The 21,429-nt window shown below is 42.9% G+C and overlaps 3 protein-coding genes across 6 annotated transcripts; 2 read left to right on the top strand and 1 right to left on the bottom strand.

Moving 5' to 3' along the window:
- The first annotated feature begins 2,870 nt into the window (after positions 1-2,870).
- On the top strand, positions 2,871-21,114 carry wiza (WIZ zinc finger a). The gene is made up of 9 exons (XM_078289949.1): positions 2,871-2,950; positions 13,723-13,784; positions 14,050-14,553; positions 14,994-15,857; positions 16,315-16,683; positions 17,642-17,859; positions 18,062-18,284; positions 18,377-18,536; positions 18,796-21,114. Exons 1-9 carry the CDS (start codon positions 2,928-2,930, stop codon positions 18,950-18,952), a joined length of 2,580 nt encoding a protein of 859 aa, XP_078146075.1. The 5' UTR covers positions 2,871-2,927; the 3' UTR covers positions 18,953-21,114.
- Positions 4,410-6,154, top strand: LOC139931368 (transcription factor JunB-like). Of its 3 annotated transcripts, none has more exons than XM_071924857.2 (2): positions 4,410-4,560; positions 4,820-6,153. In XM_071924857.2, exon 2 carries the CDS (start codon positions 4,858-4,860, stop codon positions 5,752-5,754), a length of 897 nt encoding a protein of 298 aa, XP_071780958.1. In that variant the 5' UTR covers positions 4,410-4,560; positions 4,820-4,857; the 3' UTR covers positions 5,755-6,153. The 3 variants fall into 3 exon arrangements, with proteins under 3 accessions (XP_071780958.1, XP_071780957.1, XP_071780959.1); XM_071924858.2 differs by having other exon boundaries at positions 4,428-4,578; XM_071924856.2 differs by having other exon boundaries at positions 4,426-6,154.
- Positions 7,366-12,510, bottom strand: prdx2 (peroxiredoxin 2). Of its 2 annotated transcripts, XM_071924833.2 has the most exons (6): positions 12,391-12,510; positions 11,220-11,340; positions 10,838-10,991; positions 9,782-9,904; positions 8,391-8,521; positions 7,366-7,808 (listed from the first exon to the last, which is right to left on the bottom strand). In XM_071924833.2, exons 2-6 carry the CDS (start codon positions 11,320-11,322, stop codon positions 7,726-7,728), a joined length of 594 nt encoding a protein of 197 aa, XP_071780934.1. In that variant the 5' UTR covers positions 11,323-11,340; positions 12,391-12,510; the 3' UTR covers positions 7,366-7,725. The 2 variants fall into 2 exon arrangements, with proteins under 2 accessions (XP_071780934.1, XP_078137974.1); XM_078281848.1 differs by lacking the exons at positions 7,366-7,808; positions 8,391-8,521 and adding an exon at positions 9,607-9,677 and having other exon boundaries at positions 9,741-9,904.
- Positions 21,115-21,429: the final 315 nt, after the last annotated feature.

The following is a 21,429-nucleotide window of genomic DNA, read 5'->3' as shown; positions in this document are numbered from 1 at the left end:
GCTACAGACGAAGGATATGCTGATTAAACATGCCTTCATTAAAGCGATTACACGCACAAGGCGATTCAATTTCCCACGGGCAGCCAAATAACGATGAGAGGAAGAAGAGGAGAAGAAAGGGGTTTTGGTGTGGGGAGGGGTTCGGTTCAGAGAGGAGAGAGGGGGCTGAAAAAGAGATTGACAATGGCTGCTTGTTAGCGCTAATTCAAGTGTCCCCCGCACACTTAGAGGACTGACTAACAGTCTTCGGACTTAATTTGCTGTGTGAGGGAGTGAGCCGTTTCTCCTCGCGGGGACAGCCAGCTTTTTGCCCTGACGAACAACCCTACCTGACTCACCGCACCTACAGGCCGCTTCCAGGTCATCGAGCTTCCAGCATGCAAGACCTTGCCAAAGACGCAGGAAAGATGTTACTTCTGGTTCATTTAATAAAGCTGGCCAGTGTTTAGTGCCCAGCGAGTGTTTGGATGGGAGGGGGGAGGCTGTGGTGCGAGGCGAGAGGGGAGGAGGGAGTTCAAGTCATGATGAAGGCCAAATGAACATCATGATCTTTCAGGCTTCCTTCTGGTTTGTCATTTGCTAACAAAAGTCTCAAATTTGAAGTCAGTGAACTAATTACAGAGAATGTGCAATCAGCATATAGCCGGCACAAAACACACGATTTTACCAGAGATAGTTTAAATCACACTGTGACAAGTGAATATTCACAATATTCAATAAAAATGAATAAAATGAATGAACAGCATGACTATCATGATTCCTTCACTTATTACATAAAAGCCTCATTTTGTGGATACAAATGCAACAGAACATTATGGTTTAGAAACATAGTATAGAAATGTTTTTTTCCCGTTTTTATTCCCATTAAATCAATTCTGGCTTAGATTATTATGATCCATTTAGCGATTTTGGGATACACCTCATACTGTGGTTAAATCAGTTAACTATCAGCAGAACTGAGTGGTTCCCAAATAGGTGAATTCCCAAATTGGGGTGAAGATCCAAAGCCCTCTAACTAAATTTTTATGACCTACTGGAAAGCCAGCTCAGCTTAAATGAATACTTTTGGAAGTTATTACTGAATTAATCACTACTGAATGAGTTTAAGTGTGTGGTTCGCTCTGTTAACTTTCTTATAAATGACATATTTGACTCTGGAAAAGACTCATCCTTGCTTTATAAAATGTGGGGAATTTAATATTTCTATCTCCGGCTGTATGTTGGTAAAACTGCATCCCTCTACCTCCCTCCTCTCTCTCTCTCCTCCCTCAGTTCACCTGCCCTCAATCCCTCTCCTGGGCGCAGCTAGCAGTCATGTACCCAGCGATGTGCTAATAGTCAGTGAACAGATAAAAGTGTCTTTATATGGCTCAGCCACGGGCGCCATCCTCACCGCCGTGGCTGATTGCACCTATGGGCTCCTCTGCTGCTCTCTTTTTTTTTTTTTTTTTACCCCCTTTCCTTATTTCTCCTCCTGTCTCTCTTCTCCTCCTTCACCTTCTCGAGAGCCAAATGAAATCTGTCAAGCTGAATTACCCCTCTGCTCAAAGCCAGTGACGGAATTGTGTGTATGAGGTGACCGGGCTGTGTTTTTGTGTATGTGCGTGTGTGTAGGTTTGTGCATGTGTGCGAGCACTCATGTAGAGCTGCATGTGAGCAAGAAATTGTTTTTTCCTCCTCAGAGCGAATGAACGGTCTCAAATGGGAATGTCACATGTAAATATTCCATTAGTATACTGAAATAAAATAGTTTACTTTCTGCATAGGATATACTGTATAAATGGAGACAGCAACAGTAAGCCATGAAACAGACTTTTGTCTCATTGTCAGTCTTAAGTTAAGAGAGAGGGGAGCAGTGTTACGTGGCCAATTACAATTGAGTCAATCCAGAAAATAATTATATAAATTAACATATTAAACATACAGTATAGAGTGTTAATTCTCAATCACATAATTAGACTGGATAAAAACATTTTTTCAAGAATAAGAATATCTACGTACAAAACTAAATATCAATCAAACCGAATACTTCTAAGAGTTTGTTGTTTAAGAGTCATGCAGTGATAGCCTAAAGGAAATAATCAAACCACATCTGATAAGAGGTGATAGATATGTGATATCCCTCGCAAGTGATTGTGCTGACCTTCAGTGAGTGGATGATGTCACCCGCTGAAACTGGAATTGACCACTGATTCAACGCATTACTCCGTTTCCCTTAAATTACTCCTGTTTCTCTGTTTCTCCTGTTGTTTCTCACTGACAAGAGCGCTGCGCAACGGATCATGCCACGGGTTCAGTGGGAGGGGCGAGGTACAAACTGACCGCTGTGTGACAGCTGGCCTAACTGCAGCCTTCAACTCTCACGAAAACTGGAAGTGGAGAGGACTGGACTGGTGTTGCGTCAGGTATCTGGTCGAATTGCAGCTACAACATCACAGACAAATGCAGCAGATTTGATGAGGCCTAATGCACCTGGTGCTCCTGATTTATCATTTCACACAAGGTCAATCATGAGCACAAAGGTAATAGCAATGGTCCAAAGGTCAACTTGGTCATAAGGGGAAAACCCCATTCACTCACCCCCATGTCAGTCGAAACTCCACTGAAGTGCATAGGACCACCAAACACGCGGTGAGTTAGACCTGTAGTTCCCTAACTCTTACAGCTAAAAAAAAAAGAAAAAAAAGAAAAAAAAATGTCCATGTCTGTAAACAGCCTGAGCAGGTAGGTAAATATCTGACTTTTGGATCCACAGTGCAATTGTTTGGCTACAAAAAACTTGAATTATTCTGTAGGAGCTGTTTGAGGAAATTAGATGAACATTTCATGCTTTTTTTGGCTCAGTTAAACTTCAGTAGTTTGGGAGAAAGCTGAGATGGAACTACGGGGGCTAACTCGCTGTGTGGTTGGTGGTCCTACGAACTTCAATGGTGTTTCGACTGACATGGAGGTGAGTAGATAATGACTGAATTTTCATTTTGGGGTGAACTATTCCTTTAAGTTAGATTCAGAGTGATAGCAAGAAGTATGAATGTATGAAGTCAAATGACCCTTCCAATCCATTTGCTACAAAAGGTTAAAAAAAAAAAAAAAAAAATGGTGGAAAAGGCCCTTGTCAGGAAAATTCAGGAGGGATTGTAGACAAATTCATAGCAGACCTGAGGATATAAGCAGACGGAGGGAAAGTTGAAGTAGTAGATGTGAACATGCGTGGGCGGATGGCCCCTCGGGGAGTGATTCAGAGGTCATTACCATACAGAGGAGACAAAGACGTCTTTCTGCCAAACAGGTGTTCAGAGCGGGGGACATGTCCTTAATGCTATACATGCCTTGAGTTAGACTCCGCTATTTGTTTACGCTGCCATAGTTTCCATAGGGACGCATACAATTTCCAGTGGTGACACACGTGTTCAAAACAACTGCACCGTTCGTGAAGAGAATCGGGAAAAGACCGATTGAGCACTGTACGATCAGCCTTACTTTTGACACTGATAACGTTTTAAAAACTGTAATTAAGGCTCGCGGGCCTTATTTCTTAATTTCTTATCTCTTATGATACCACTACAATAATATTCTTTAATGTATCTGTAGTACACAATGGAGTATATTGTGAGCTTATAGTAGCCTACTTGGTATTGTGTATTTATCATAGTATTAAAGGCTAGGTAAGTAGGACAATAGCCTACCAAATGTTTTTATTATAGGATTAGTACTGATTTCTTTCTTGTATGGGTACTTTGGGCATAAGTAGGCCTACTGCCTTTCTTTTCCAGACTACCATTATAGTTAATACATTTTTGAACACATCACACTGTATTATGCCCAGAGTTTGCGCCATCCTCACCACCTACCCCTCCTCTCCCTGCCTCGGGGCGAAAGAGTGGAGCAGGGCGCCTCCTCCGCCTCCCACATCCCGGAGGCTCGTCGGTCCTGGAAGCGGTCCAGGATGGGATTGGCTTCCCGCTCCTCACAGGGAGGAACCGGTGCGCCAGGATACCCATATATGGACTGAATGATATCAATTTTGATCGCATGACTCAGCATCATATCCTTATCGATGGGATTCGGGTGATCTTGAGGCTAAATAGCAAAAAGGATGTTTGAGGTTTCAGCATGACGTTGAAGTATTTCTGTTTTTGGACGACATTGCGGTCTGGTTCACACTTTAACCGACTTGTTAAAATATGACTATGAATGTGGTTAAGCACTTAACAGGTAGGCTGTTTTATGTGTTTACCTGCATTGAGTTTCCTTCACCGATAGTCTTGTTTACAGTCCTTGTTCCTGGCAACAACGTCATCGAATATGTGACATCAGGGGGCGGGGGATAAGATGAAATAACCAATCAGCGCACTGGAACGGCAGCCGCTTACAGGTTGGTGAGCTAGTAGACCCGGACGTATAAATACCACAGAGCGCGTCAGTCGACCACCAATACGCATTTGTTTAAGAGGAAATAAAAGTAAAGCTCGGACGCAGAGCGTAAAAGAAACGGCAACACACGAGTGGAATCAAAACATCAGAATTAGTCACCGGACACCGCTTTGATTCGACCTAAAGGTACAAAACGACGACTTGGTACAGTACAGTTCCACTATTTTGGAAGTTTTGCTCTGTTTTTGATAACTTTGATCTTCAGTATAATAATACATCGGGACTTGGTGCTGGAGAGGGAATCAATTGGGACACTGAAGACTTTGTGTCCAAGCAAGATCTTTCCAGCGCACACTTGTATTTGACTGTCTGATTTGAAATATGTCCACAATAATGGAACAGCCTTTTTATGACGACTCGTTTCTCTCTGCTTATGGCCATCCAGGCGCTGCGCTGCCAGACTACAAGCTGCTAAAGCAGAATATGAACTTGAACTTCTCCGACTCATATCGGAACTCAAACCTCAAGTCACAGCACCTGCGCGCCGAGAGTGATTTCTATTCAGCGGGGACAGCGGACGTGGGCTCTCTGAAACTTGCCTCTCCAGAATTGGAGCGACTGATAATCCAGAACAGCAACGGGGTCATCACTACAACGCCAACCCCTGTACCCCAGTACCTGTACAACCGTGGGATCACAGAGGAACAAGAGGGTTTTGCTGACGGGTTCGTTAAAGCACTGGACGACCTCCACAAGATGAACCAGATGGCTCCTCCAAACGTGTCCATCGGTACAGGTGGTGTCGGCTGCTCGGTACCCACTTCGGTGTTCGGCTCGTCCATCCAGCCAGAGCCTCTCGAGTACACCACCTTGAGCAGCTGCACCCCGAACCCCAACCTGTCCGCTGCACCCAGCTACCCCTCGACCACCATCAGCTACCTGCCCCACCACCAGTATCACCAACATCCCCAGGCCGTTGCGCACAGCTCTCACCACTTCCAGCACTCGCTGGTCGGAGCCGGCCTCCACCCGCAGCGCTTTGGCGGGTTGAAAGAGGAGCCTCAGACAGTCCCCGACATGCATAGCAGCGACAGCGGGTCTCCGCCGATGTCTCCCATCGACATGGAGAACCAGGAGCGTATCAAAGCGGAGCGCAAACGGCTGAGGAACCGGGTCGCAGCCACAAAGTGCCGGAAGCGCAAGCTGGAGCGTATCGCCCGTCTGGAGGACAAGGTGAAAGTCCTGAAAACAGATAACGCCGGACTGTCCAACACTGCTTCCCTACTGCGGGAACAGGTGGCCCAACTCAAACAGAAAGTCATGACACATGTCAGCAGTGGCTGTCAACTCATGCTGGCGCCCAAGGTGAAGTCTTATTGAAGAAACAATGCACTTTTTAAACACTGGACAATCTTTGGAGAACCTGTCAAAAAAGAAACTGCACTGACAACAATACAGCGTGGACAATGAACAATGTGTTTTCACGTTGGAAATAGCCTGTATAGGCCAAGGGAAGAGGGTTATTATGGTTTCTTTGACTAAAAGAAAAGTGCTCAGAAATCATAAGAACATAAGACTGAAACACTTAGGGCATTTTTGAATACGTTTTTAAAAGTGTCATCTGTTTGGCTTTGCCTGTTTACATTTTACGTTGACAACTGCCAGTTGTGATGCATTCTATTGTAAGTTATTTGTGTTCTTCAGGCTGAGCCTGATAGGCATATGTCTTTTTTACCTGTACAGTATCTATTTAAGTAAATGCAATTAAGAAAAAAATGTGGTGTGGTTTCACTTTTGTTATTGGTGTTATAATATTTATGTAAAAATGGTCGCCTCTTAGTTGTATTATATTAGGAAATATTGTAGATGAAATAATTAACGTAGACAAAATAATCACATAAGGTAATTTCATCTGCCAACGACGGCCCATCAGGCCAGCAACTGTACAGCAGTCACAGTTGCTTGACGTTAGAGACGTCCCAGCGTGGGATTGTTTCCTTATTGACGTAAGGACGTCAAGCCATATATGGTCAACTTTGCTTCCAAACGTCACATCATGAGAAGGGTTCCGGGAACTCCCACCTACATTGCCCGTCAGAAATGCTGCGCTCTCCCCTTCACACCACAGTGTGTGTGTGTGTGTGTGTGTGTGTGTGTGTGTCTGTGTGTGTAAATGAAGAGGTTTGTCAATGAGTGGTTTATAAAAGGACAGGGGAGTTTCCCCACTCTGCTTTCAATTTCCCAAAACAACCCGTGAGAGCATTACTTCAGGAAAATGGTTGCAAAAAGTTCCAGACACACTTGCAGAGTAGGATTTAGGTCTGATAAATGCTTATTTGAGATTTAAAAAAAATCTGTTTTAACAAAAGCTCTGAGATCTAAATGTTATGGACACAATCACAGATTAAGTAATGGATCCAAGCACATCACAGCAAATGGCCAAGCAAAATCTATATAAACTTCATCAAAATAGGGAAGTTTTGTCTGGTAAAAGCGTAAAGACATTTTGTTTCCTTATGTTCAATTAAATATCCCAGTACCTTGTGGTTTTACATGATCAACCCACTTCAATGAAATGAGGCGCAGGACAGAGGTTCCTGAAGTTCCATTTCTGTGTAATTTCAATAGTATGGATTATGGATTATATAAGAATAACTTTTCACTTAATAGACAGTGAACCCATCTCACCAGCTACAGTATGGACAGTCATGTGATTCTGTCCAACAACTAAATCTTTCCAACTAAGTGAGTTCCTGGCTTCCGGAACGGGGTATTTGGCAATGTCAAATTGTATTGTCACTGTTGTGCTGTGAGTCAACATCACGGCAAGTCCAGCATTAACCAAGACTTGCAGCCTCAAGACTCCCAGGTCCTGAAGCACCCTGTTCATTTCAAACATGACTGAACTCTGTATACCAAAAGGCGAGTTTTAGAAGTGCCATGGCGCCGCCTAGTGGTCCAAACTGAGATCCATGAAGTTCACAACATAAGGTACTTCACCTTGGTTTATTTGTCAGACACAAAAACACTGCCAACATGTCAGTCATCATTTCCCACTGCTTTAATAATGATGGTAGAATGATTCATTAATGATCTCAAGGTAAAAAATAATCAACACTTTCCGGAAAAAGAAACAAAAACGAGTATACTTTCAGTGCTCAAGACTATGAGGCCGCCCCACTGGTCGCTGGACATACAAACATAAGACTTGCAACAACAAAGGATTTGTGTCTAACAACTTCAAAATTTGTTAGGTTGGGCTTAGACGCCGATAAGAGACTGCTTCACAGGGGAACTTCTCATCTGAAGGTAAGTGCTAGGGTTACGAAGTCGTCTACGAGATGTTCAGATTTACTGCTTGGAGAAGAACTCTTTGCTCTTCTGGACGTCGGGGATGATGGTGTCGCTACCTGGTTTCCAGCCAGCAGGGCACACTGTATGGAGAGGGAGACGGGACAAAGCCCACCACCGGCCGTCAATGACACACAATTTAACTTCACATACCTTGAGGATACAGTCTACAGCAGCATAAACTGATAATACAAGATCTTGTACACAATCTACCTGACCCCTCTAAGGCAATTCAAAACCCCCAACCACCTCATTTGTATTGAGGGAGTTTAAGCATATAATCTTGGAGTGGTAGGTTCAATTAACTGATACATTTTACTCTCTGGTTGGAGTAGGGCTTAAAGATATTGACAAAAAATCGAATTGCGATATATTGCAATTTAAAGCAATTCATATCATCACAAGTTTTTCTTTCAAAATTGTTTAAAGAAAGGATTTACTGAGATTGAGTATGACACCAATATTTCACCAACGCTGTACTTGATTCATTTAGAAATCCAGTTTGGACGCCCCTCTCTCTTAAGCAAATAATTGCAGCCTCTGCGCTTTGGAAATTGCAGAAGTTCATATTGCGATTTTGATTTTTTTTCAATTAATTCTTCAGCTCTAGTATGGAGGGGGACAAAAACCCACAAAACATATAGATGTGTTCAGATTTCACTCACCCTCGCCATGTTTGTCAGTGTGCTGGAAGGCCTGGACCAGACGCAGGGTCTCGTCCACGGAGCGGCCCACAGGCAAGTCATTGATTGTGATCTGCCTCAAAATGCCCTTGTCATCAATCACAAACAGACCCCTGAGAGGGACAAATCGAGAGGTTGAAGTCTGAGCCAGCAGAGGATGTTCCTGCTCATGGATAACAGTCGTGTGGCAGGGTACTTTGTGTCCTGAAACTGGAGGCTGCACTGGGTGTGCAAAGCTCCAAAACTGTTATTTACCGACTTAAATAGCAGGCTGGCAAATTTGGATGCTAAATACATGTTGCTTTGTGGTCACGTCATTCATGATCTCATGTTATGGACACATACATTTGTGAATTGGCATGCCAAGCTAAAGTGTATGCTGCCTGCAAACAGGATTGTTTCAAGATCAGAGAATAAGTGTTAACATCCATTCACCCTCTCCAAACCTTCAAAGCTCACTCTGGGTAACTAGTACCTACAGCTGAGTGAGTATTTACATTCTACCAAACCAACTGGTTCATCTTGCTTGCAAACTAGCTGCCACTTGACAGTGCACAATTGTCCTTCAGATCAAAACTTGCCACAGTCTTGATTAATGAAAGTAACAGTATTATCTTAAACGTGGAACTGGCGATGACATTTTATCCATCATTTGGGCTGCTTATGTAGAATTTTTTAGTGCTCTGTTCCAGTGTGACCACATTGTTTTCTTAACCAGAGAAGCGGATTGGATTTATCAGATTTACACTCAAGTGTTAACTTTCCCTGCGTAAGACCCACCCACGCCTGGTGACACTACTGTATTTCATTGAATTCTTTGATAGCATCAATCTCATCAGTTTGCAACATCCCCTTTCCATACCCATTTGAGGCACAATTGTAAACTACGGAAATGGGTTTAGTAGTCTTCTGCCTGACATGATATGAAAAAGGTGTATATAAGCTGTATATAAGCATGTACTATGTACTTTTGGCAAAAGTACATGCGCCCCAAAGAAATTGAAATAAATGTGGAATTGAGAGGTTTGGGGGCAAATAGGAAAATATTGGGTGATAAAAAAAGAAACAAACAAACACACTTAATGTGCTTAATAGCCCATTCCCCTTTATAAATTACAGTGCTGTGTGTTGGAAGTTGTGTCTGTATTCATGCCTAGATGAGCGACACCTGCCCACGGCTGAGTTGCTTCTGATGATACACTGTGGCCGAGGTTCAATAAGTATAATTATCTGTCTCAGTAACACTGTGGTAACATGGGCCTTGGCTGCCTAGATGATACCATTAAAAGGTGTGTACTTCAATATGAGCACAACAAGCCATTTGGGAAAAACAAATCCTGATTCCATAGGACCACACACACAGTCTGCCTGACCTGTATGCGATGCCGTCTCCCTCCTTCAGGACACCGTAGTCTCTGGAGATGGACTGGGTGAGGTCTGCCACCAGGGGGATGTTCATGGGACCCAGACCTCCCTGCTTCCTTGGTGTATTGATCCTACATGGGAAAAAAGAAAGAAATGAATGAATGTTGTCATCAATAGTTGTTCATTTTATCCAATTTAAAAACCCATTCAGCACAGGGGAGCACATACAGGGTGCCAACATTATAAGACGATATTAGTCTTTCATTGCCTCATATACATTTTAAGTGCTTGAAAAATGAAAACCCGTCTACCTAGACCAAGTGCATGTAGTGGTATTTTGTAGACAAATTTGGCTATAATATTCAGGTGAAATAATAAATCAGACACAAAACTAGTCTTAAAATGGTACTCCGTGACAAATTCTAGGATACTTCGAGACTTCCATCTTATATTACCACAGAGGGGCAAAAAAGTAAAGATGCCTCCTTGAAGCCCAGAAAGAAATATTAAGACATTGGTCAACAGCAGGTGGTCCAATAGGAAATATTCCCACAAAATGTTTAAAATCAAACTGTACATAATTAAACTTACAGACTATGCCCAGAATTGGACAGGTCCCGATTCATTACCCACAACTGTCTCGGATGATTCCTTCTAGAAAGTAAAGTTTGATTGAGCCAAGTGACCGTTAGCTCCTCTCAGTATATCAGGACCCAGATAACTTATCAATACTATGCAGGGGGGCAGAGTGAGGGGAGATAAGCTGGGGTGGGTGTTGCCTGAGATCTGCTAAAACCCCTTACAATTTACCCTTTAATTGGAAATTATAAACAGATTACAATTAGAAACTGGATAGAGCAAACAGAAATGAAACATGTACCATCAACTATTGAAAAAAGCACATCTTTAAAATGATGTGTATAGCCAAGATTACAATCAAGAACATGAGATGAGATAATCATGGTTCCACCACATCGAAAACCCCATGACTGAGGTGTGGATCCATTTATAATAAACAAACTCAAGTCATCTTCCTTTCGTTTAAAACAATCATGGAGTCTCACCAGGCCAAGTGACTGAAGTGAGAGTCTGTGGAGGCGGCGATGACCTCGCAGTCAATTTTGCGGAACTCCTCTGCCCTGTCGCTGAAAGCCACAATCTCAGTGGGGCACACGAACGTGAAGTCCAGAGGGTAGAAGAAGAAGACCACGTACTTCCCTGAAGAGCACAGAGGGGAAGATGGGAGTGTTGATTTTGGTCAACCCACATTTGCCATGTCTTAAAACTAAAGAAAGCTGTTGATACGTTTATGTCCATTATGCAATCATGAAGAGGGTGTCTACTGTATATAAATCACTCGTAGTCAGAGACTGAGGAAATCACAGAGGTTGTGACAAAGGTTTAAATACATCTGCTTCTACAGTCTATGGGAAAACAGCCTGTTACCTTTGTAGTCTGACAGCTGGATGTCCTTAAACTGCCCGTCCACTACAGCTGTGGCTTTGAAGGCTGGGGCAGGGAAGCCAATCTTTGCATTTCCGGAAGACATGGTGTTGGTGGCAGCTCACTGGGGGAAGAGAGCACACAGTCAGCAGATCGCTCCTGATGCTGATAGACACAGCAGCGATAGTGCTGGCTGGGTGGAGTCTGAGGCTCTATGTGGATCTCTGATAGCAGCAATATCCTTTGGCACCAAATGCAAAAGTTAACATGGAACTTACATTGAAAATGCTCAAGGCTTAACCGATTTCTAGGTTTTGCAACACTTTGAAAATGTGCAGATTGCCCTAAAGCTATACATAGTCACATGCAAGTCAGTTGTCCAGCTGGCTTTGCAGGGAACAATGGTCTATTAAGAAGCTTACATAATCATGAAAAAGCATAAACCAATGAGGGAAAATAAGTGGGATACAATTTTTTTTTAAAAACAAGATTCAAGTTATACTCTATTGCATTTTACCCCTTGGCTTGCAAAATTTAGCAAAATAGGATAGCATTTATCAAGTTACGATTGTGTTGCTCCATTTAGGCCTGCAACAACAGCCGTGTGGCATTCAGCTCGTTCTTTGAAATTTCTGCAATCTGGTGTTAAAATGAATAAATAGTGACTAAAGAAATGTACTGTATTTGCTTGCAACGGTCTCAATTTTATTACATAAGCACATACAAGCCATCATAACAATTCGTTTGTCGTCTTGCATGAATTATACACACGTGCAGCAACCATTGTTTGATAAAAGTTTAGCTATAACGTTATGTACCGTTACCTTTTATGTGTGCGTATGCCATGCGAGCAATGGCTTTGCATTTACTTTGTTTGACAGGTGAAATGGCAGCAGGGCCGCTAACGTTAAAACAAAGCAAGGTGCCATTGACCCATCTTTCCTTCACCACAGGGACAAAGAACAGGCTAGAAAGAGGCCGAAGTACAAGGAGGGGAGGAACTGACCCCACTGTCTGGCTAGCTTAACGTTAGCTTAATTTAGTAAGGGGGTTTCTTTTATGTTCTCTCTCTTCGCGACCAAAGAGCCACTGCCCTTGGCCGTGCAATGCATACATGTCTAAACTCTTGAACTGATTGAAGAATGAAACCAAAATGGTTGTAAGATATACTCACGTCTCTTTACGTAAAACCAAAAGAACTTGGGACAGTGGAGCTCTGCAACTGCTGACTGGAGAAGAACGAAAAAAGGCTGCTTGCCGCTGTGTGCAAGAAGTAGGCGGGGCCAGCGACGGTCTCCGGAAGTGAAAACATGATATTTCTTTCAAAATAAAAGTTGAGAGTAGACTATCAAACCCCTTCACTCAGCTTTCTGTTATGGCGGTATCAGTGCTATTGCGCTTAATGTATTTTATCAAGTTAAATTTATATGTTTCAGCTGTCAAAATATATATGTTAGCCCTATAACTGGGCATAGCGAACTCCATATACTTGGCCCATATTTGAACAGTAACATTTATTTTGAAGGTGTTTGTGTTTGCACCTTGCAACCAGGAACTTGTACCCCTTGTTCCGTTGGGCTTGGTAGTGTGTGAAACTGGTTTGATAAGGCTGTGTGTGCAAACTTTTAGGTAAGTTACATTTAGCTAGATGATGAATCTAGTTTAGTTTCCAGTTGAGAGCGTGGGATGTCTTGTTAGTCGCTATTTCCCTAAAATAAAATAGAATTAGGCTAGCAAATAGCTAGCAAGGTACCATAGCAAAACAATGGGAGCAAGCAAAGATAGCCTAGCTTGTATAGCTTTCAATGTGCTCAAACCAATTCTTACTTGTCTTGATGATATGTTGAGTTATATTTGGAGGTGCCACTCAAAAAAATTTAAATGTAAAACTAAAGCTAGGTTCTATGGCAGCGTATTGATGCCACAGTGGGAAAAAATCGGCTGTTTCGGTTCAGATACGTTGGTATCTCATTATAACGAGAAACGTTTCTCGTTATAATGAGATAAGTTGGTATGTCGTAATAACGAGAAAAGATGTCATTATAACGTGAAAATATCTTGTTATAACGAGAAAAAGATCTCGTTATAACGAGAAAGGTTTCTCGTTATAACGAGATACTGAGCCGATTTTTTCCCCCATCAATACGCTGCCGTAAGGTTCAATGGCCGTGACAAGAGAACGTCAGTTGCAAATCGACAGCTGTAACGATAACGTTATTTCCGTGGTAAAGTAACGCTTGCCTTTTGATGCGAGAAATGATGAAGTCATGTCAAATTATCTAACGTTAGTCATCTAGTTAAGATAGGGAGGTTAGATCGTTTATTAATACATTTGTGTCTGTATATTCTCGCGATGTTACAAGATAAGCAATCCATATCCATATTGGTCTCTATATTGTCCTAATTGACTTTAGTGCTAATATGTCTGCTTTGACTTTGACAGTTGAGGAATGCAGATTTGATATTGATCCTTTTTTTTTTCCATTTCATCTTCTTCCGTGTTCAGAGGTTCTCCAGGTCGTCAGCATCCTCATCCCTCAAAATTATCAACAGCCATGGATCCAATCAGTAAGAGAGATGGTGGGGTTGAGGGGACACTTATAAACAAGCTAACTATATTATTTGTTATTATGCTATATTGCTGGCAAACAGGGAGTTGATGACCAAGCAAATGGCAAGAGCTTGAATGTCAACATAATTAGTGTCTGGCACATTACAGCTTCATACCTTTGTTTTTTCACAACTAGGTTGACACTGTCTCAGTTTCTCAACCTCTCGCGCTCAGTTTCTCTGCCATTTGTAATGACAACTTTCCCTCTGAACTCTCCCACAGTCACCCCACAGCCGGTCATGTGTGAGGTCTGTGGAACGTACTTCGAGACTCGACGGGGGCTCTCCAGCCACGCCCGCCTGCATCTACGGCAGCTCGGTGTGACGCTGTCGGAAAGCAGCGGAGCTCCCATAGAACTGCTCTACCAGATCATCCAGGAGAGAGATGGCTCCCTCCCCAACTTCAAAACAGCCCCCCCTGCATCTGTGCCCACCCCTCCCAAAAAAACAGGCCAGCAGGAGTCCAGGAGACTGTCAGTCCCACAGGACAGGGGCTCCTCCTCTAAAGCAGGGGGTAAAGTCACAACGACCCCACAGAGGACAGCTTCTCAGGGATTGCCAGCCAGCTTGAAAGAGTCAATGTCCCTCCTCCCCTCGTCCTCCTCGACTCTTAGAGCGTCTGAGTCTAGAATAAGTGAAGACAGCAACTCATCCTCCGTAGGGCTTCACCAGGCCACAGCCAAGCCGCTCTGGGCACCGCAGGAAACCGATGCCCCTCTCACCTTAGGTATGGCTGAACTCTGAACATTTGTGTTAAAGAAATGTTGAAACTAACGAGGGGTGGAGTAGCTGTATGTGCATGAAAGATATGTTTTACTAAACTTTAATACCACTGTATGAACAGAACTTTCACATACCTCATGCAGCTACATGGCTGTTGATGCCAGATAATTGCTGATATAACATTTTTGTTTTAATGAAGTAAACATCACTGAATAGTCCACTTTTGACTTAGGACATTTACATATCTACACTTAGTACATATTTGTATGTGTTTATGTGTATTTGTATGTTTTGTTTTGATGTACTGTAGATGTGTTTGTGTTTCAGGGACCCTCTTGAAAATGAGATGATTCATCTCAAGGGGTTTATCCTTTCAGTAAAGTTCAATATACATTTTCTCACCCCTTCCTCCCTTCCCCTCTCTTCTTTTCTACATTCTTGCAGCCTCACACACCGACGACGAGGTTCATGTGTGCCAACTTTGTGGCTCCTGGTACGAGACACGCAAGGGCCTGTCCAGTCATGCCCGTGCCCATCTGCGCCAGATTGGTTTAGCAGAGAGTGACACCAAGGGTAGCCCCATCGAATTCCTTTACAAGATCATGGAGGCCGAGGACCTCAAGCCCATTAGCAGCGAGCAGCAGGAGCCGTTCGACTTACAGAGCCGCCCTAAATCCTCCACCAAACGCCCCTCTCATCTGTCCCCTCCACCCGTGTCCAAAGAACCCCTCTCCTCCACCCCTCTCCGGTCTCCCCCCAGTAAACGAGCTAAAGCGTCAGAGGAGTTTACCTGTATCCTGTGTGGGGAGGAGTTTGAGAATCGGAAAGGCCTGGGCAGCCACTCGCGGTCCCACCTACGTCAGATGGGGGTGGTTGACATGATGGGGAAATGCTCTGCTATCGACACTATCCAGGAGCTGGTCAGCAGTGGCGTGTTGCCTGGCATACAGCCCCACAAAAAAACCACTACCACCAACTCATCTGCAGCACCATCTCCAGCTCCACCCCCAGCTCCAGCTCCAGCTCCAGCTCCACCACCAGCCCCATCCCCGTCCCTATCTCCATTCCCCTCCCCATCCCTCTCTCCTCCCCCTGCAAAGTACACTCAGCCCCCTCTCGCCTCTGTCAACCGGGCCCCCAAGGCTAAGAAAGGCTTTCGGCTAGCAGTGGACCCCCTGCACAGGAAGCCCAAGCCTGAGCCCATGGAGATTGAGATGTCTATTCCAACGCAAGGATGCAGCAGTAGCAGCAGCGCCTCCCCTCAGAGGTTGCCTAGTCTTGCCGTTAACCCCGCCTCTCTCAGTACAGGTAAAGCAGGCAGCCATAACTCAGAATTGCTTAGGGTTTGACTGTAATATGTGCCGTAATTGTTTGGTACCTTTACAATGTTATGGCTGGCTTCAGTTCAATTCATTCTTAATTTATACACTCAGTAACTATGACATAACCTTGCTATTTTGCATTTGTTTATTTATTCATGTGTTAGTTTTGTTGGTTTATGTATGTATGTACACTACTGTGCAAAAGTAGGTGATGCGAAGATGCTTTCAAAAATAATGAAATGAAAAGTTTCTAAATATAAGAACATTTACTGTAAAGAGCAGTCTACTGACACACTAATGTAGAAAACAAATAAATAGGATAAACATCGAAGATAAAATTTATATAAAAAATCTAGGGTGCCTAAGACTTTTGCACAGTAATGTATGTATGAAAGTTTTGATCTCCTACCCTCCTAACCTTCCTTCCTCCCCCCATTTCTTAGTGTCATCCTCCGACGTAGAACCCCTTCCAGTCGTCCTTTGCGACTTCTGTGGCCAGTTCTTTGACAGTCGCAAGGCCCTGTCGTGCCACGTCCGTGCCCATCTGCGCCAGCTTGGCCTCACCTGGTCAATCAAAACATCACCGATTGACCTCCTTAAAGAGTTCATGATACATGGTCAAAAAGTCAAAAAGGAGTCGGTGTTCAGTGCAGATTCAGCATCAGGCAAGACTGTGTGGGCCTCTCAGGGCTCCAGGAGGTCGCTGGACAGCCTCCTGCCGGGGGATCCAGCCACCAAGTCCTATACTGCACCCCTGGATTTTTCCCTGAAAGAGAAATCCCCCTCTGGCAAGAGTGGGGCTTCACATACTGGTAAGCCATTAACACCACTGCAAAGCACCTAGAGTTTTAGCTAGGCTATTTGTGTCACTTTCCATTGTAGGAAAATTGTGTGATACAGCAGTTGTTCTCTGGTAAAGGAAAAATCCAAACAGCTGTTGGTGATGATGTACCTTGTATGTCTGGGCTCATTTTGTTGTTTGGTGGTGTATTTTTCTTATTCCCACAGATAACTGGCCAAACATAGATGCCATGACATCACGTTGAGATATTTCCACACTAAAGTACAGATAAAATAGAGTTTGATAGCAGAAAAATTTCAACCATCTAAAACATGATCAAAATGAAATAGCAAGGGCTTCTTTCCAGAGCCACCATTTTGCACTGATATTCAACAATCATACAGGGAGAAATCCATTGTAGAAGAGGCAGATAGACCAGTTTCTCCACCAACAGTAGCCGCGGTAGACCAGAATGCAATGCAGCCACAAGATGTGTGTTTTGAGTAAGGGGTGTGATTCACTTTTTCTCAACTGGAAAACTCATTCTCTCACTCTCTTGCTGCTACTATGCTATCGCTATTGTTTTCGCCACCTGCATGCACTGAATGCAAATAGTTCAGGCACGTTCTCTGGGGGTTGTTGAAAAGCATTCTGGGAAATGTAACAAATCACTAAATGAGGTAGAAGTGGATGAGGCAAGTTGAGGTATATGGGTACACCAAAAAAGTATGTTACAACACTTCATCACAAAATAACTCCTGGCATGCATTGAACAGCATAGATTGATGATAAATTTTAACCCCACTCTCTGCAGCCAGAGTGACATATATAGACTGTGAACATTGTTAAATTGTTAAAGTTTTATAATATGCTTTAAGTCATTTATTTACAGACTGCTTTAAAAGTGTATTTCCAATGAAAATATCTACAGTTATTCTGATAATATATTCTATATGTATACTTCTCCTTCTCTTCACCCATGGTATCAGACACGTCCTGTGAGCTCTGTGGGTTCGACTTCGACAACCGCAAGGCCCTGGCCAGCCATGCGCGGGCCCACCTCAGACAGCTGGGTGTGACGGAGTGGAAGACAGAAGGGGCGACGAACTCGCCTATCGAATTCCTCAGCGAGTGGATCCAAAAGGAGCCTGCCAAGGTGGCAGAAATAACCAAACGCTATCGAATGGGAGACCTCTACATCAAGAAGGTTGGCCTTGCTCTATTTTAGTAACGAACAAGTACTGTTCCTTGAACTGCCAAGCTAAAGTCTATGCAGGAGAATGGTCATTCTTCTGACTTTTTACCCATAAAAAGTTCCCATTATCCTCTGTTGTTGTTCTTCACATTTCGGTGCACATGAGCAGTGTGTTAAGTAATGTAAATCCTAATCTCTACGCATTGTCTTCCAGTCCCAGAGAGCTGCCCCTTCGCCCTCTCTATCCACAGACTCGGACTCTGTGCCTGGCGGTAGCCTGAAGCCTTCGGGGCTGCAGCCGGAGCACAGGGTGGGCAGGGAGGAGCTGGGGGTCACCGGTGGGTCATTCAGAGCAGCTCAGGAACGACCGCGGATGGAGAGGGGCCACACACACATGCAGGCAGTCCGCGGTGACCTCGGGGTGCGCTCCCCAAGGGGTAAGAGATGGACATGAACATCCTGTAACAGATAAACACATTCTCTATTTTTCTGCTTATCTCTGTATCACCTCTCTCTCTTGTGTTTTCAGGGTTCTATCCACCAAAACGCTTAGTGCCTACAGGGGCAGAAAACCAGGACAACAACTCCCAGCAGCCACCACGGACTGGGAACATCCCTGCTCTGCTGCCCAAGCCGCCACTTACCCCCCTGGTCAAGCTAGTGGGCAAAGTCTATTCCCTCAAGTGCAGGTCAGTCTCTTCTAGAATAAAAAAATAAGACTCCCTCATTGCATTTGTATTCAATCAAAGCATATTGGAACTTGCAAATAAAAGCAGTGTTTGGGGGTTTTCCCACTTGTGCCTTTTACAAAGATCATTATTCATTTGTACAGAAACCCTCATTTAATTAAGAAACTAATGAGAAATTGCTGTACTAGATCAGCAGATTGAAAAGTATAGCTCCAGATAAATCGAATAAAATACCGCTGTCTGTCCTTCTGTTGCTCAGGTTCTGTGAGGAAGTGTTTCACGGACCTCTGTCTATTCAAGAGGACTGGATCGCACACCTCCAGAAACACATCCTGTCACTGGGCTACAAAGGCAAAGCATCTCCCTCTCCTACACCAGTGGCTACTCCGGCCCTCGTGGATCCAGTAGCTGTCTAGTCCACTCGCTGTTTCCGTAATGGATTTGAGCGCGGGAACACGGGAAGTATGTATGTGGCACAAACACCAGTCTGAGGGAGACAAGAATGACTTGTGGACCCCGTTTAAAAACAGTTTGAATAAGGACAAGGAATCACTTGGGTAATGATTGTGGGGGGGAAAAAGAAGCGAAGAAGAATGCTCTCTTTTTCTGTGTATTTCTAGGTAACAGTTCATCTATGAATTGTGTTTTGTTTTCCTCGGTTGCACGTGTTGCTATGAATTGTCAGAAAAGCACAAGTTAGATTTCCCCTTTGTGTCCTGGAGAGGGCGAACGTGAGCCGCTTCAGAAAAACAGCAGGACGCAATGCAAACCTCTCAGGTGAAGGTCAGTAGAGATCCGATGACGATGCTGATCCAGTGAATCATTCCACAGTCATACCACATAGGACGATGGCTCGTGTAGATTCCATGTTTCTTATTTGACGATCACTCAGACAGTTCAGCGGGTTCTTCCTCACACTACACACATTCCTTTCATTTATACATTTCATGTGCATTTAATGTGTTTGAATGTGATTTGATTTCTCTCCTACTGAGCAGACTAGTATGCTCAGTATTTCACTATGACCTCTTTTCTCTCTTTTCTAGGCATTTGAATCAGTCTTTTTTATGAATTAATTTTTTAAAGTGTTTTATTTTTACATTAAAAGTAATTTAGAATGCTTTTATTTTTATTTCACTGTCTTTCCATCAAATTGAAATGTTTTTGACTAACACGATATTGATACCATATCATCTGTTTATGCCCAGCTGATGAGAGCTGGGCAGCAGAAAGTCTCTTCATCGAAAGCAACGGATCAAAATCAAGGTTGAGCATAGCAACACAACGTTTCTTGCCATTCTTCAGCTACAGCTGCTAACCAAGTACTGTTTTTCCTGTATTTGTAGTCTTTTAACACTCATTATTATTGTTTAAAAAAATTAAATTCTGTCTTCTATATAAACATACACGAAACTTTTTTATTTACAAATCCATAAATGGACCAGAATCTCTTCCCTTGCCCCGTTAAATTTGACTTTTTACTGAAAAGTTCACAAGTTCATACTTAAAATGCCAAACACTTCCAACAACCTGCACCTTCCCAGACTCCAGAAAACTCACTGTCCGTTCTCTATAAGATATAGAGCATCTACTTTCACATTGACATTTCAAATAGAGACTCAAACAGGACCTTACAGATGGACCAAACAGATTGTAGTATTGTCCCAGTAATTCAGCACACATCTCTCTCCCTCCTTGTCACACTCAGCTCCCCTATGATTTCTCTTTCTGCATCAGAAGTATTGTAATTATTTTTTAATTCCCTTGTCATTTTATGCATCTTATTGTTTCCCTACTAATTTCCATCATGTTGTTTCTGTTGTCATTTAGATTCTGTTATCCAATTATCCAGCTGTGTCTTAGCTTGTCATCTTTTTTTTGAAGAATGTATTTAATAGGATTTTAATTTGACTTGACAAAAGTGTACAGAAAAAAACAACTGAGCAACATAACTTGTCATGTAATGCTTTTGTTGTTTTTTTTTAGCTAAGATATTTTTATAAACCCCCTTTTTTTTTATCTCACCTGCACATATTGATTGCATCTCTACTTAATATGTTTTTGTATTTTTTTCGTATTTTATCATTTTTTTTATTCTTACATTTTAGTTCTATCACTGTGCAAACAAACTTAATCTATGTTCTGTAATCTCACGTTAATCACTAGAGGCCATGCCACTGGATGTGTAAATTTGTATTTATGTAGTAAAAAAAATCTTGTCTCAAAATATTGAAGGTGAATTTCGAAGATCAGAGAAAAGAAATTCCATTAACTCCCTATGTTTTTGTCATTGTACAAGGCATTTCTATGGTATGACTTGTTCCTATCATCATGAAGCATTACTAGCCATGATGTCATCCAGTACAGTCAAAACAAAACAAAACAAGACAACAACATAAGCTACAGCAGTTAACTGGTTGGAACAAACTGTGGATTATGAAATCAAGTGTGTGTGTGTGTGTGTGTGTATTACAAGGTCAGATTGATTTAAATCCATCACAGACCGCTTCTCCAAAAACTTTCTCTGTTATCCATGACTTTCACTTTTCTTCTCGTCTGAAACCATATCAGTGTTGTGTCTTGGGCTCAGTAAAACATTTTAAGCTTTGACACTGAAGCCGATAAGGATATAGTTTCTGTCGGAGGAATGTCTCAACAATACTGCGAATGACAGTCTGTGAGCTCTGCTGTGGCCAGACTGAATCCAATGATGGTATTTCTCTATCTCTCTCTCTCTCTCTCTTGCAGCTTGCTTCTGTTTTGGTAGTGCCTGTAATTTCAAACTATTTTCATCGCTTGACTCATGCCTGAATTCCAAATATTCATTCCTCCAAAACTTCCACAGGCTTAATACTCTTTGCCTCCCTGGTTCTGTAATAAGAATTAATTAGGG

Source organism: Centroberyx gerrardi, chromosome 3, assembly GCF_048128805.1.
Source record: "Centroberyx gerrardi isolate f3 chromosome 3, fCenGer3.hap1.cur.20231027, whole genome shotgun sequence".
Taxonomy (NCBI): domain Eukaryota; kingdom Metazoa; phylum Chordata; class Actinopteri; order Beryciformes; family Berycidae; genus Centroberyx; species Centroberyx gerrardi.
Note: the sequence above shows the minus strand (reverse complement) of the source record. Positions and strands in the feature narration are given on the sequence as shown.